The 14,074-nt window shown below is 73.4% G+C and overlaps 2 protein-coding genes across 3 annotated transcripts in view; both read left to right on the forward strand.

Annotated features, from left to right (window-relative positions):
* Window positions 1-894: 894 nt before the first annotated feature.
* ISG15 (ISG15 ubiquitin like modifier) lies at window positions 895-1,877 on the forward strand (the record flags this gene model as incomplete). The annotated part of the gene is made up of 2 exons (XM_084244021.1): window positions 895-984; window positions 1,398-1,877. The coding sequence occupies exons 1-2, from the start codon at window positions 982-984 to the stop codon at window positions 1,875-1,877; spliced, it is 483 nt and encodes a 160-aa protein (XP_084100147.1). The 5' UTR covers window positions 895-981.
* Window positions 1,878-3,812: 1,935 nt separating this feature from the next.
* AGRN (agrin) overlaps window positions 3,813-14,074 on the forward strand; it is a gene marked incomplete at both ends in the record, with an annotated part of 33,290 nt that continues 23,028 nt past the window's right edge. For both annotated transcript variants that reach the window (XM_084243840.1, XM_084243841.1), the window contains 2 exons: window positions 3,813-4,019; window positions 5,733-5,994. In XM_084243840.1, the coding sequence (XP_084099966.1) occupies window positions 3,813-4,019; window positions 5,733-5,994 (469 nt within the window). The remainder of the gene's footprint in view (window positions 4,020-5,732; window positions 5,995-14,074) is intronic.

A 14,074-nucleotide genomic window follows, 5' to 3' on the forward strand; every position in this document is an offset into this window, starting at 1 on the left:
ACTCTTGAAGTGTGTCTGTGTGTCATTTCTTTCGCCGACGCCCTGACCACCCTGCACGCTTCTCTCAACCCTGAGGTGGCCTCATCGTCTACTGCTGTGCTGGTCCGTGGCAGCTGCCCTCAGTCACTGCAGCACGAGTTCCATCCCCAGCCAGGGAGCTGCCCACAGGGCGCAGCAGACCTCTCCCGTCTCCCCGCTGCTCCCCTCAGCAGTATACTTGGCCCTTCTGCCTGTTCTGCTCCCCACTCTGTCTCTGGTGAGTCCTCTCACTCCCCGCACCTCTGGCCTGCACCCTGTTCTTGTATGCATAGGTAAATCTTAAAAAAAAAAAAAAAAAAAAAAAAGACGTATTTTTACACGTTGGGTGACGTATGAGAGTCTCTATTCAAATGAGAGCTCAGGGCCCCCGGCGGCCTGGGGGTCAGTCTCAGGCTGTCACCACAGGGCCTGAGTGCGAGCCATCAGGAGCTGAACCGCACGGCCGCCCCCGGCTGCCCCTCAGCATTGTCTTTTGGTGGACCCACCTGCTCGGCTCCCCACTCTGTTTCTGGGGCGTCCTCCTGCCCCCCACCTCTGGCCTGCACCCCCGTTCTTGTATGCATAAATAAATGAAATAAATCTTTAAAATATTATTTTACTAAAAACATGTATCGAAACAGAAAACACAGACCAGGACGATCCCCCACGACCACTACTAACACGGTTTACTTGTTTTCCTTTATTTTCAGTTTTGTTTCTGCCACTGTGGCTGGGGCGGCTTCCTGGAGAAAGGAAACTGAAACAGAGAACTGAAACCTTGACCCAATGGCGCAGGCGGGAGGCAGGAGCGAGAGGCGGGGCCTCCAGAGGATAAAAGGCGCGGGCAGGCAGGGAGCCGGGCCAGAGCCACAGCGGAGTGGCCAGAGCAAGTGGCCAGAGCAGGGCTGAGCGGATCAAGGGCTGGGCTGAGCAGAAGCAGCGCACCCCTCGACGGCCGCCGCCATGGTGAGTCGGTTTGATGGGTGGGGACAGGGGACCCTTGTACCAGCGATGGTCCCCTGGGTGCGCCCGGGGTGAGGGTGAGGATGGGGCCCCTGTACCAGCGATTGCCCCTGTGGGTGTGCCCAGGGTGAGGGGCCCACGGGGTGCCAGGCCTGCATTACAGCTCCCATCCCGGCTGGCATCCCAGGGCGGGGAACGGACGGGTCTGGAAGGGGCTGCCGCCCAGTGACAACCCCAGAACCCTTGGGGACCGCACTCGGGGCATCTCAGCCGAGGTGGTAGGGACTGGCCACTCTCGTGCAGATGCCCCAGCACGTCCCTAGCGCCTGGGGCCCCTCCTGGCAGATGGCCGAGCTTGGCCAGCTGGGCCAGCCCCCCGCCCAGGGGCCCCAGGACTGACCGAGTGATGCCCACAGGGCATACACCTGAAGGTGAAGATGCTGGACGGCCGTGAGTTCCTGGTGCCCTTCAAGGGGTCCATGACGGTGCAGGAGCTGAAGCAGCAGTTGGCACAGAAGACCCGCGTGCCCGCCTTCCAGCAGCGCCTGCTCCACCCCAAAAGCACTGTGCTGGAGGACGGGGAGACCCTCGCCCACCAGGGCCTGGGCCCCGACAGCACCATCGGGCTGGTGGTGCAGCCGTGCGACACCCCGCTGAGCATCCTGGTGAGCAACTCGGGCCGCAGCCGCGCCTACGAGGTCCTGCTGACCCAGACGGTGGCCGAGCTCAAGGAGAAGGTGTGCCGCCAGGAGGGCATGCAGCCCAACCAGATCTGGCTGAGTTTCCAGGAGACACGCATGGAGGACCACCAGCAGCTGGGGGAGCTCGGCCTCACGCCCAATTGCACCGTGGTCCTGCACCTGCACCTGCGGGGCGGGGCCCCCACGCCCCCCTGACTCCCGGACCGGCCTGCATAATAAAGCAAAGGCGGAGAGCCCAAAGGCTCCGGCTCTGCGCCCTGTGACATCGGCGGGCGGGGCGCAGTGGGCTCGGGGACGGCGTCAGTCGCTTCACCACCAGGTGGGGGGCCAAGCTAAGGGACAGGCCTGCTGGGGTGGAAGCAGGACCCGGGAAGACATGGAGGCCGCTTCCCTCTGGGAAATGGACTCTGGAGAAAGAGACCCGAGGGCTGGCTCGGCCCCGCCCCCTCCCAGGCCCGCCCCCCTCCAGGCCAGCGGGCAGGAAGGCCACTCGGGAGGCCCCTGGAGCCGTGCCTGGAAGCGGTGTGCAGGGGCTGTGAGGGCCGCCCCTCCGAGCGGGGACGGGGCCTGCCGGCCCAGAGGGCGCGGGGCTGGAGAGGGTGGTGCTGGGCCTGCACACATCGCCCCTCCTGGTGTCACAGGGAGGCGGGGCCGGGGCCTCAGGACTCCCCTTGGCGGGAAGGCCGTGGCCAGCCGGCCGAGGGGCGCCTGCAGGGGCCGTGGTGCCCGTGGCAGGTGGTGTCTGCAGCCAGCTGGTTGGGCACGAGCCGCTGCTCTCCCGCTGGACACAGCCCCCGCCCTCCGTCCACACCAGCCACCCGCCGCGTCCTCGGGACCTGCCGAGTCAGTCCTGGACAGGGCAGGATGGGGCACCCACAGCCCCTGGGGCCAACACCACAGCCCAGCAGGTGCTCGGGACCTGGGTCCCGGACCCCTGAGGGATCTGGTTCCCCCTTGGTGGTCTGTGGGGTCTCTGGACTAGGGGGTCCCCGGGACTGCGATGTCTGTGACACGTGCATAGATGGGTGTGGGGGGGTCCCATGCTCGACAGGCGGGTGGGGGGGGTCCCCTGATCCAGATGGGCGGGGGTGTGGGGGGTCCCCTGATCCAGGGACCCGTGCAACTTGGCCAGGGTGCGCACAGCCTCCTGGCGACCCCCCCAGCCCCCCAGGTCTGGGTGAGGGGCGCCTCGAGGCCCGCGTCATGGCTTCTGGCTGGAGGTTGGGGCTGGGTCCGGAGGGGGTGCGTCCGGTCCAGCACCGGAGGGCCAGAGCGGTCTTCTCGCCCTCGCCTTCGACCCCCAGCTAGTGCCGACCCCAAACTGGGCCCTGCGCGCCCGCTCACCCCGTTCCCGCGCAGGCGGGTGCGGGCCGCGTCTGGGCCCGGGCAGGGGCGCGCGGGCAGCGACCGCGGAGCGAGGCGGGCGCGCGGGCGGCAGGGGGCGCCCTCGGCCCTGCAGCGGGGCGCGAGCCGACGGGGGCGGGCGGGGGGGCGGGCGCGCGGCGCCCCGGCCAATCGCCACAGCCCGGCCCGCGGCGGCCGCCTCCTCGCTCCCGGCGCCGGGGTCCCGGCCCGGCCCGGCCGAGCTTCGGTCCCGGTTCCCGCTAGGACGGGCCCCCGGGGCGCCTCCGCGGGGGGGCGCAGCCGGCCGGGCCGGCGCGGGGCGGGCCCCGGGGTCGGCAGCCCCTCCCCGCGGCCCCCGGCCCGGCGCGCCGGAGCCCCTTGGAAGTCCCGTCACGTCGCCCCCGGATTAGGCGTTAACCCGGCTCCGGCCGCATTTCCTGGGGGCGCCGTCGGGGGAGGGGCGCCGGGCGGGGGCCGCCGAGAGCGAGCGCGCCCGCCCCGCCCCGGCCCGGCCCGCCCCGCCCTCTGCGGCCTCCGCGGGCGCCGCAGTCCCGGCGCTTTGTTCGCGGCCGGCGCGGGGCGCGGGGGCGGGCCGGGGGGGCGGGCCGGGGGCGCGGGGGGCGGGCGGGGGGCGGGCGGGGGGCGGGCCGGGGCGGGGCCGCCCGGGGCCCGCCCCGCCGCCGCCCCGCCCCGCCCGCCGCCTCCCGGGAGCGGCGGCCCGTCCGGCCCAGTCCCGTCCCCGGCGCGGCCCGTCCTGCGGCTCCCGCGCCCGCCGGCGGCCCCGCCATGCTGCGCCCGCGGCCGTCCGGGCCGGCCCCGCCGCGGCCGCTGCTGCTGCTCCTCGTGGTGGCCGCGCGCGCCCTGCCCGGTGCGGCCGGGACGTGCCCCGAGCGCGCGCTGGAGCGGCGCGAGGAGGAGGCGAACGTGGTGCTCACGGGCACCGTGGAGGAGATCCTCAACGTGGACCCGGTGCAGCACACGTACTCGTGCAAGGTGCGCCCGGCCCCCGGCCCCCCCCGCCCCCCCCGGCCCCCCCGGCCCCCCGGCCTCCCGGCCCCCCCTGGCCCCCCGGCCCCCTCCGGCCCCCCGGCCCCCGGCCCCCCGCCCGGCCCCCGGCCCTCCCGGCCCCCCGGCCCCCCCCGGCCCCCCCGGTCCCCCGGCCCCCCCGGCCCCCGGCCTCCCCCGGCCCCCCCGGTCCCCCGGCCCCCCCCGGCCCCCCGGCCCTCCCGGCCCCCCGGCCCCCCCGGTCCCCCGGCCCCCCCGGCCCCCGGCCCTCCCGGCCCCCGGCCCCCCGGCCCCCCGGCCCCCGGCCCCCCGGCCCCCGGCCCCCCGGCCCCCCCGGCCCCCCGGCCCCCGCCGGATGCCCGCGGCCGCCCCGCCGCTGCCCTGGCGACGCCGGGAAGTTCCTGCGCCGCCGCCCCCCGCGGCCGCCGGCGCGAGCAAGTGCGACCCCCGCGGCCGGCGAAGAGGGGGGGAGGGGGAGCGACGCCTCCGGGGGGCGCGGCCGGGCCCGGGGGGCGCGGGGGGCGCGGGGGCTCGGCGGGCGGGCCCGGGGGGCCGGGGCGCGGGCGACGCCTCCCCGCCCCGGGCGTCTGGGCGTTGGGGGCTCTGCCCGCGGGGGGCGCAGGGGCGCGGGGTGGGCGGGGCGCCGGGCCACGAGCCTGGGGGTGCAGGGCAGGTGCCTCAGACCCCTCCTGGGGGTCCCGGGTGGCCACGGGCGCGGGGGTCCTGGCCCCCTCCTCCTTCATTTGGGCCTCGGAGGCCCCGGGGGTGGGTGTGATGGGGTCCCCCGCAGTCCGTCGGTGGGACAGAATCTGGGGGCGCTGGTGGAGCCCCGCGGCCGCGCCCCCTCTGCCCCGAGGGCTGCCCCTCCGAGGCGGCGCCGGCGACCACAGCTGGGACCCCGCCGCCCCTCCCCCGCCGCGGGGCGCCGTGCCAAGTCCCTGCAGGGTTCTCCGGCTTCCTCCCCTGCTCCCGGGTGTGGCTGGGGGGGCCGTGGGGCGCGCTGCCCTCGCCGCCCCCTCCTCGGGCCTGCGAGTCGGGTGGGAGGGCCGGCCAGGCTCCCGCTGCCGAGGGCCCGCGGGGCGCAGCCGGCGGGTGGGCCGCCCTTTCGCGGGTCTTCGCCCCCCACTCCCGCAGGACTGCCCCGCCCCTGCAGAGTGGACACCCCTCGGGACAGGCGGGGCCGGGTCCCGCCCCAACGCCCTGCTGGGCTGCGGGCGCTGCTCCGGCAGCGGCAGCCTCGGGGCCTGCAGAGCGGCGGTGAGGGTGGGGCCGCCCTGCGCTGCCCAAACTTGACTTTGCGGCTCTCGGGCCTCCAGAGCCTGCTGCAGCCTGGGGGGAGGGGGCGCACGGCTCTGCGGGCGCGTCCGCCCACACACGGGCCAGGAGCCCCACTTGCCCGAGCCCAGCCACAGCCTTGCGCGGGAAACGGCCGCCGCGGCTGCAGCTCCTCCTGGCAGGGCAGGGGCGTGAGGCCCTGGCATCGCGCTGGGAAGGGCCCCTGCCCAGATGCCCCAGGGTTGAGGTGGACAGGCTGGACTCGGGGCAGCGGTGAGGCCTGGGCAGGGGCAGTGCTGAGAGGCAGCATGGGTCAGGGCCTGCAGCAGGGGCCAGGCCCCAATGCTGACGCAGGACGAGAGCAGAAGGCCGTCCCGGTCTGCTGGCCCTTGGCCCCTACTGACCCCCGCCTGCTCTGTTGTCCAGGTCCGGGTCTGGCGGTACTTGAAGGGCAAAGACGTGGTGACCCAGGAGAGCCTGCTGGACGGTGGTAACAAGGTGGTGATTGGCGGCTTTGGGGACCCCCTCATCTGCGACAACCAGGTGTCCACTGGGGACACCAGGATCTTCTTCGTGAACCCTGCCCCCCCATACCTGTGGCCCGCCCGCAAGAACGAGCTGATGCTCAACTCCAGCCTCCTGCGCATCACCCTGAGGAACCTGGAGGAGGTGGAGCACTGCGTGCAAGGTGAGGGGAGCACCGACGGGAAGGTGGGGGAGCACCGACGGGAAGGTGGGGGACCACCATAGGGAAGGTGGGGGGGCGCTCCGAGGAGAAGGTGGGGAACACTGCAAGGAAGGTGGGGTGCATCGCAGAGAAGGGGATGGGGGGGTGGATGGCCTTCCTTGCGTCCCAAGCCCTGTGGCCATTTTGAAGTTGCTCCAGTCTCTGAGACAAGCAGTGCCCCTGCCTGTCGTGCCCCTGCTGAGGGCCAGGCCTCCCCCGCGCCCATGAACCCCAGCCTTTTCCCGGGAGCGGCGATGCCAGGTGGATGAACGCCACTGTCTGAGGCTGCAGACGCCCAGACGTCTGTCCAGATGGGCCCAGATGTCGCGTGTCCCCAGGAACTGGGGGAGGGGCTGCCCTGTGTGTCCCAAGGGACGGTCACTCCTGGGTGTTTCTAGTGTTTTGAAGGGCCGAGGATTCCTCCCTCGAGGTGAAGAGCTGGTTCTTGCCAGCAGCGGCCCACACGGCTGTCCTAAGTGGCCAGGTGCCCCATCCACCCCCCACGACAGTCCCAGCGGGGGGCAGAGTGCATCGCTTGGGGAATGTGGTGGGTAATGTAGGAATTGCTGTCGCCCCCACATCCTGTCTGTCCCCTAGGCTGCCTGGAAAGGGATGCATGGGGGGGTGACTTCCTCCCCGGGCAGGGGTAGGGTCCGAGACGGCATCCCAGGGAGGCAGCCCGGTCCCTCCATCTGCCCTGCTGAGCAGCAGGGAACCCCCCACCCAGTCTGGCTCCCCCGCTATGGCACTGGACTGCTACTGTGGGCCCCAGAGGGGGCAGGACAGGACCCCCGGGAGCCTAGTGGCCTCCTGGGCTCCAGGAACCCTGTGTCCCAGCCCCAACTCTGCAGAGGGTCCCGCCTGGCCACTTAGGACAGCCGCGTGGGTGCTGCTGGCAAGAAACGGCCCTTCCAGGCCTGATTCTGCCCTGGAAGTGGAAGCTCCGGCGGGAAAGATGGGGTGGTGCGGAGCCGGGTGGGCTGTGGGGCGGTGGCACCCGGTGGCGGGTGGGTGGGGTGCTAGGAGAGTTGGGAAGGAGGTGCTGGGAACAGAAAGTCCCCATCCCCTCGGGGTCAGGAGGCCAATCATTAACTCTGCAACTGGGCGAGTCCAGCCAAGGGGCCGTGACTCAGAGCCCGAGGTCTTCCGTGCGGTCAGAGGGCCACCTGGGCAGGGCGCTGGCCACGCAGCGGGCCGGTGCCACTCCCCTGGGGCCCCGCCTGGGCGGCCAGCACACTGGCCAAGCTCAGGGCTGGCTGGTGTGCAGCGAGGGCGTGCCTGTGGGGCCTCGTGGATGGGGTCCATGACAGACCGGGAGCCTGCAGGTGGAGGGGTGGACGGGATGCACCGTGGGCCAGAGCAAGGAGCTGGTGCCACTGCGGATACGGGCACCTGGGGAACCCTGGAAGGTTCCAGCCAGAGACACTGGCCTCTGCTTCAGAGGCAGACCAGGGCATCGGGGAGGCTGGGAACCAGGCCTGGATGGGGCGACCCAGAGGCCCAGGGGACATGGGCGTCTCTCCCTGAGGCGGGGGGGGGGGGGGGGGGGGGGGAGGAGACAAGGCTCCTGGCCCAGGAAGGAGCGACCCGATGCCCACCTCCCCAAGCCCGGTGGGGAGAGGCGGGTCCTCCTCCTAGTTTGCAGGAGATAACAGCCTCTGTCCTCCGGGGCTCCCCCTCACCAGGAGAACAGGGCTTCAGCTAAGCTGACCCCTCCTGACGTCCCCAGGGCCCCCTGGCTGCCCCGTCCCACAGGGCAAAGTCTAGACAGACACAGACCTGGGGTCACTGCGACCACCAGCCGGGCCTGTCCCCAGCAGGCCTCTGCCCAGGCCACCCCCGCATCCCCCACCGTTGCCGGGCCTGGGAGTGTTCAGCAGGGCCTCCTGCCAGGCTCTGAACTGGACCCAGCCTCACTCAGCATCCCCCTGGGGCCTGCAGGGCCTTGGGCCGCCCCCAGCCCTCCTCAGTCTCCAGCCCCCAGGAGGCCCCTCCTCTGTCCGGGCCTGGGGAGCCACATTCCTGGCATAGCTGAGCCAGGTATGTGTCCCTCCCTCAGCCACCTTTGGGCCAGGGAAGCCTGTGCTGGGGGTGGCCTCTTCCGGAAGGAGCCCCCCCCTCCGCAGGGGATGGGGTCTGGCCCCCTGCAGGCCCCGCCCAGTACCCCCCCCCAGCCCCCATGAGCCAGCTTCCCAGCCCTGGCCACCTTGCCCTGCTGGGCTCAACCCACACCCGCCACCCCCGTGCATGAAGGTGGGATCCGGGGCCTCCCCTGAAGCCCCCAGGTGGGACACAGGTCTGGCTGAAGGCCAGTGGGGCTGCCTAGGGCCCCTCCCTGCCCACTGGGCGCCAGGAGCAGAGAAAGGAAGTGTTGTCCAGTCCGCGAAGGCTTGGCACTGGGACAGGGTCGCGGTGAGTCTGGCGCCAGCCCAGCTGGATCCTGCCCAGCCCTGAAGCCGGGGGTCCTGGCGGCCACCTCCCTGGCCTGGCCTGGTCTGGCCAAGCACCCCCTTCAGGTGGGCCACCTGGGGTTTTCGGGACGGCTGTCCTGGCTCAGGCTGGTGGACAGGCCCAGGGCTCTGTGCAGCTCTGCAGGTGACCCCCGAAGGGGCTGTTTCTCCCTACTTCAGGGCGTGGGGGCGGCTCTGGGCCGCCTCCCTCTGCTATTCGCACTTAGCGTCTCTGCACTCCCAGTTCCTCAGAGCCCGCCCTACTCCCCCCACAGTCCTCCCTTCTGCTGGGGAAGGCGGCTCCTTCCGGGGCTTGTCTCCCACGTGCTGTCTAGACTGGGCCCGTCCCTCCCCCGCGGTCCAGGAGGCAACCCGGGAGGCTGCCCCCCACAGCCCCCGCCCGGCCTGTGCACTCTGGGGTGGGCCACGGCCAGGCCAGTCTTGGGGGCCGCCCTCCAGCGCTCTGTGTTGACGGAAACAGGTCCTGGTTTTCCCAGACCCCACCCTGGCTCCCCACAGAGTGCGCAGCCTGCGTCCTCCCGCCTGGGAAGGGCAGAACTTCTGCCGCCTCCCCCCACCCCCGCCCTGCCCCCTCCCCCGCCCCACCCCTCCCCGCCCCCTCCCCCATTCCCCTCCCCCTGCCTGTCTGGGCGGCTAGGGCCACCAGGTCTGTGCCCACCGGGCCTGCCCCACCTGACTCCAGCGCTGGGGTGAGGGTGAGCCACCGCCGAGGGTGGGTGGGGCGCCAGGCTGCAGGGCCGAGTCCAGCCAGAGGTGGCTCTGAGCAGGTGGGCAGCGTTGCCTCCACCCATGGTCCACCAGGGGTGGACTCAGCTCCCGAGACAGACCTCCCCGGCTCTGCCCCACGTGGGCCCAGTTCCAAGTCTGCTGCCCAGAGGCCGGCGGGGGGTTGGTGGAGGCTCAGCTCCTGCCTGGCCTCAACCCAGGATCGGGGAACCCAAGGCTCCCAGGCGGGTCGGCCTGACTTGGGGGCCGCAGGCAGGCACGGGACACCTGGGCCACCAGGGGTGAGGAGGGGGGCTCAGGGGCTGAGATGGCGCCCCAGGACAGGAGGCCCCTCAGCCGTGCCCCACTCACCCCAAGGTCTGCCCCGGGGTCGGGGCGTCTGCGGGCTGAGGCTCCTGTCTGCAGGGCCCTGCAGGCAGCCAGGGAAGGACCTCCCCAGTGGATCCTGAGAACCCCCCCCCCAGGAAGGCCCCCCGCTGGGCGATCAGCTGGGCCTGGGAAGGGAGCTGCAGGAGCGTGGGAGAGGCAGAGGCCCTGCCTCTCAGAGCCAGCTGTGTCCAGCTGCGTGGCCACCCTCCCGCCGCCGCACGTGGTCCTGCGCGCCCGCAGCCCGTGCACCCTGTGGGCCTGGCTCGGCCTGGCCGGGGCCCACGGGCTGCAAGTCCCAGGGCTTGGCCTCTGTCCCTGTGGGGGCTGTGGCCTCTGCTCGCCGCTGGCCAGTGGGTGCCTGTGCACAGCCCCTGTCCACTGGTGCTCTGGGCTGGCCCTGGGCTGGCACTCCTGCAGGCCCAGCCCCTGGGGGACACCAGAGCAGTTTCCCAGAGAAGGACGGCAGGGCGTGCCCAAGGGGACTGTGGGCAGGCGGGGAGTCCCTGCTGGACCCTGAGGGCGGGGGCCATCTGGGGTGGCAGCACCCCAGAGAGGCGGGAGAGGCTGGGGCTGGCCTGAGGTGGTCCTTGGCTGCCCCTTGGAGGCGGCCGTCCCCCTCACCGAGGCGCCAAGGACGCAGACGTCCGGGCTGGGCCGCTCGGCCGGCGGTGAGGCCAGTGTCGGCCATTACTGCAAGGCCAGGCGCGAAGGCGGGGGGACGGCCTGTGTCCAGAGCGGACGCCGTGCAGGGGCGGCGGGAGCGCCAGCCGCTGGCCACCCGGACCCCGCGCGGGCCGGCCAGGGGGGAGCGCAGCGGCCTCCAGGGCCCCGGGGTCCTCTCCTCCCTGTCACTGCCCGCGCCCCCCACTGCCTCCCGCGCGGCCCTGACCGCGCCCCGCGCCCCTGCTTTGCCCCCCATCCTGGAACAGCGCCGAGGGCGGTGGGCTCCGCGCTCCCCGCGGGCCCTGGCGCGGGGGGGCCGCGCTCCCCACCTTCCTCCGGCGCCCCCTGGTGGCGGCTCCCGGCCCGCGGGGCGCACCTGGGCCGCGAAGCCCCGCCCCGCCCCGACGGCTCCGCCCCGGGGCCCGGCCCGCGCGCCCCCCCGCCGGCCCGGCGGGCGTCCCCCTCGGCCCGCGCGCGCTCCCGGAGGCGGCAGCTTGTCCAGCGCGGCCCGGCCCGCTCGGTGGGGCGGCGGGGGTCGGCGGGCGGCGGCCGCGCCCCCCGAGCCCGCCCCGCCCGGCGCCCCTGGACAGCCACAGCCTGAGCGCCCGTGGTCCGGCAGGTGCGCGCCCGGGCCTGGCCGCGCGGCTGCGCAGAGCCCAGGGGTCCGGCTTGGGCACCCCGCGGCCTCACCTGCGGCCGCGACCCGGGACCCAGGCCTGAAGCCGCCTCCCCCCCGCCCCCCGCGCGGGCCGGCCCCGGGAACGCCCCCGAGGCGCCCATTGTCCGCGGAGGTGGGGGAGGGGACGCGAGCCTGAGGCCGACACCCCGGGCCGGCCGTGCCCCCCGCCCTCTCCCCTGCCCCGGGAGGCACCTGCGGCCCTGGGCGGGCGGGACAGTCCGCGGAGCCGGCCGGGCTGTGCCGTCGGAGAGGCAGGCGCCGGCCACCTTCCCGGGCGCAGGGGCGGGGCGACCCAGGCCGTGGTCCCCGTGGGCGCGGGGTCGCTGCCTGGCGGCCCCCATCGGAGGGATGCGCGCGGGCGCCCTGTGCCTGCCCCACCCGCCCCCGCCTCTTCCTTCCTGGAAGTTGGGCCCCGGTTTTTCAGCGGGAGGCGCGTCATCTGCATGAGAAAGGGCCTGCGGTGCAGACCCCACCCCCACCTTCCTCTCCGGCCTAGAGAAGTTCCTGGGGTGCCCAGCCCACCCCAGCCTGTGATTGGGGCACATTCGGTGTCCAGTGTGTGTGCACGGAGTAGTGTGTGACTGGAGTGCACCATGTCCGAGCAGCTGAGTGGGAGGGTGTGCGCATATCTGTGCACTAGCGTGCAGTGGGTGTGCGCTGGTGTGTGGTGGTGTGCGGTGGTGTGCACTGGCGTGCGGTGGGTGCCTTGCACTGGATGTGGTGGGTGTCTGCACTGGGTGCAGCGGGTGCCTGTGCACTGGCATGCAGTGGGTGTGCACTGGGTGCAGGGGGTGCCTGTGCACTGGCATGCAGTGGGTGTGCACTGGGTGCAGGGGGTGCCTGTGCACTGGCATGCAGTGGATGTGCACTGGGTGCAGGGGGTGCCTGTGCACTGGCATGCAGTGGGTGTGCACTGGGTGCAGGGGGTGCCTGTGCACTGGCATGCAGTGGGTGTGCACTGGGTGCAGGGGGTGCCTGTGCACTGGCATTCAGTGGGTGTGCACTGGGTGCAGGGGGTGCCTGTGCACTGGCATGCAGTGGGTGTGCACTGGGTGCAGGGGGTGCCTGTGCACTGGATGTGGTGGGTGTCTACACTGGGTGCAGCGGGTGTCTGTGCACTGGCATGCGGTGGGTGTGCACTGGGTGCAGGGGGTGCCTGTGCACTGGCATGCAGTGGGCGTGCACTGGGTGCAGGGGGTGCCTGTGCACTGGCATGCGGGGGGCGTGCACTGGGTGCAGGGGGTGCCTGTGCACTGGCATGCGGGGGGCGTGCACTGGGTGCAGGGGGTGCCTGTGCACTGGCATGCGGGGGGCGTGCACTGGGTGCAGGGGGTGCAGGGGGTGCCTGTGCACTGGCATGCGGTGGGTGTGCACTGGGTGCAGGGGGTGCCTGTGCACTGGCATGCGGGGGGTGTGCACTGGGTGCAGGGGGTGCCTGTGCACTGGCATGCGGTGGGCGTGCACTGGGTGCAGGGGGTGCAGGGGGTGCCTGTGCACTGGGTGCAGGGCGTGTGCACTGGCATGCGGTGGGTGTGCACTGGGTGCCTGTGCCCTGGTGTGCAGCCACGTCCCGTGTGGGAACCCAGAGAGCGGGGCTCATCAGGACGCAGCGGCCTCAGGGCTGAGCCTGAGTGGGTTGCTCAGGGCTCAAGGGTTTTGAGTCTGAAGATCCCAAAATAGCTCTGGGAGCGGAGCTCCCGGGCTGGGGCTGGGACCTCAATGGCCCTTTGTCTCTGCAGCGTCCTGTGGGCACTCAGGCCAGCGGGGCTGGGCTCTGGACCAGGCTGCCTGCGGCTCCCTTTCCCCCAGGTCAAGCCCGGTGGGCCAGACCCCCCACCACACGGCCCCTGCAGGGCAGACCCCCAGTCTGCATATGGGGTGCCTGTACCTCCTGCCCCCCTCAGCCTCCGGGCTCGTGTGATGCCCGGCGCCCTCCCACACCTGGTCCCTTCGCCCCCTCCTGCAGAGCCACCCAGAGGCCACGAGGCAACAGCAGAGGGCCCGTGGCAGGCGGGTGCCCTGGGGGCATGTCCAGGGGGCCGACCAGGGGTGTCTCTGAGCCAGATCACCTTCCTGGGGGGCTGCAGTGAAAAGCAGAAGGTGAGCCTGGCTGCTCACCCCAAGTGCTGGGCTCTGGGCCAGCCCCCCCAGGCGGTAACGGTCAGCCCTGCGGGGTGCTCCCTGCCCTGGGTGGCACCCGGAGCCACGGTGCCTGCAGCGCCAAGGTCGGCTGCGTGGGAGTGGCGGGCTAGGGGCTGACCTGCGTGCCGGCCTTCCCCGCTGGAGGCCTGAGCGCCGAGCCGCGCGGACGCTGGGCAGACGCGGACCCCAGCCTGACGGCCCCGGGTCAGCTGGGAAGGGGGGGTCGGGGCGTGCTCAGGGCCTGGCCGGGAGGGGCTGCCCAGCGGTGTGGTGAGCCCCGGGGGAAGGGGGCGGCCCCCCAGGGCTGGGGCTGCCGGAGCCTGAGGCCGGGCCGGCCGGGAGGGCGCGCGTGTCCAGGCTGAGAGGACGGAGGGCGGCGCGGGGCGGGGCCTGGAGCGGACGGGAGGCCGCGGAGGGCGGGGGTGGCCGCGGGGTGCCCCGGGGCCCCACGCGCACGGGACGCCGAAGGCCGCCGGGCCCTGGCCGGCCGCGGGCCGCGGCGTCGGGGAGGAGGTCCGGTCCGGTCCGGTCCGGTCCGCTCGGGGCGGTGGGTCGCGCGCCGGCCCGCGGTGACGTCACGGCCCGACGTTCCCGGGGCGGCCTCCGGGGGGCGCGCCAGGCTCGCGGGACCGCGCCGGGAGCCCCGAGAACATTTGCAGAGCGCCGGGGGCCGGGGCTCCTGGGCGGGCCCCTCGCGCGGGCCGAGCCGCTGTCCGCCCGCGGGCACAGGGCGGAGCGCGCGGGGGCCGGGCCGGGCCGGGGGTGGGGCGCCCCCGCCGCTCAGCCCCCCGCGCGGCCGGCGGGACCCGCGCGCCCAGCCCCCCCCCGCCGCGGCGCCCGCCCCGCCCCGCTGCCCCGACCCCGCCCCGGCACCTGCCGCCTCCGGCGCGGCCGCGCTCTGCCCGCCCCGGGGAGCCCCCCGTCCCCGCGCCCCCCGCCCGGCGCCCCGCGCCCCGCGCCCGCCTTTGTGCCGCCGCCCCCGGTGCTCACC

This window comes from Talpa europaea (assembly GCF_964194135.1).
Source record: "Talpa europaea genome assembly, chromosome: 9".
NCBI lineage: Eukaryota > Metazoa > Chordata > Mammalia > Eulipotyphla > Talpidae > Talpa > Talpa europaea.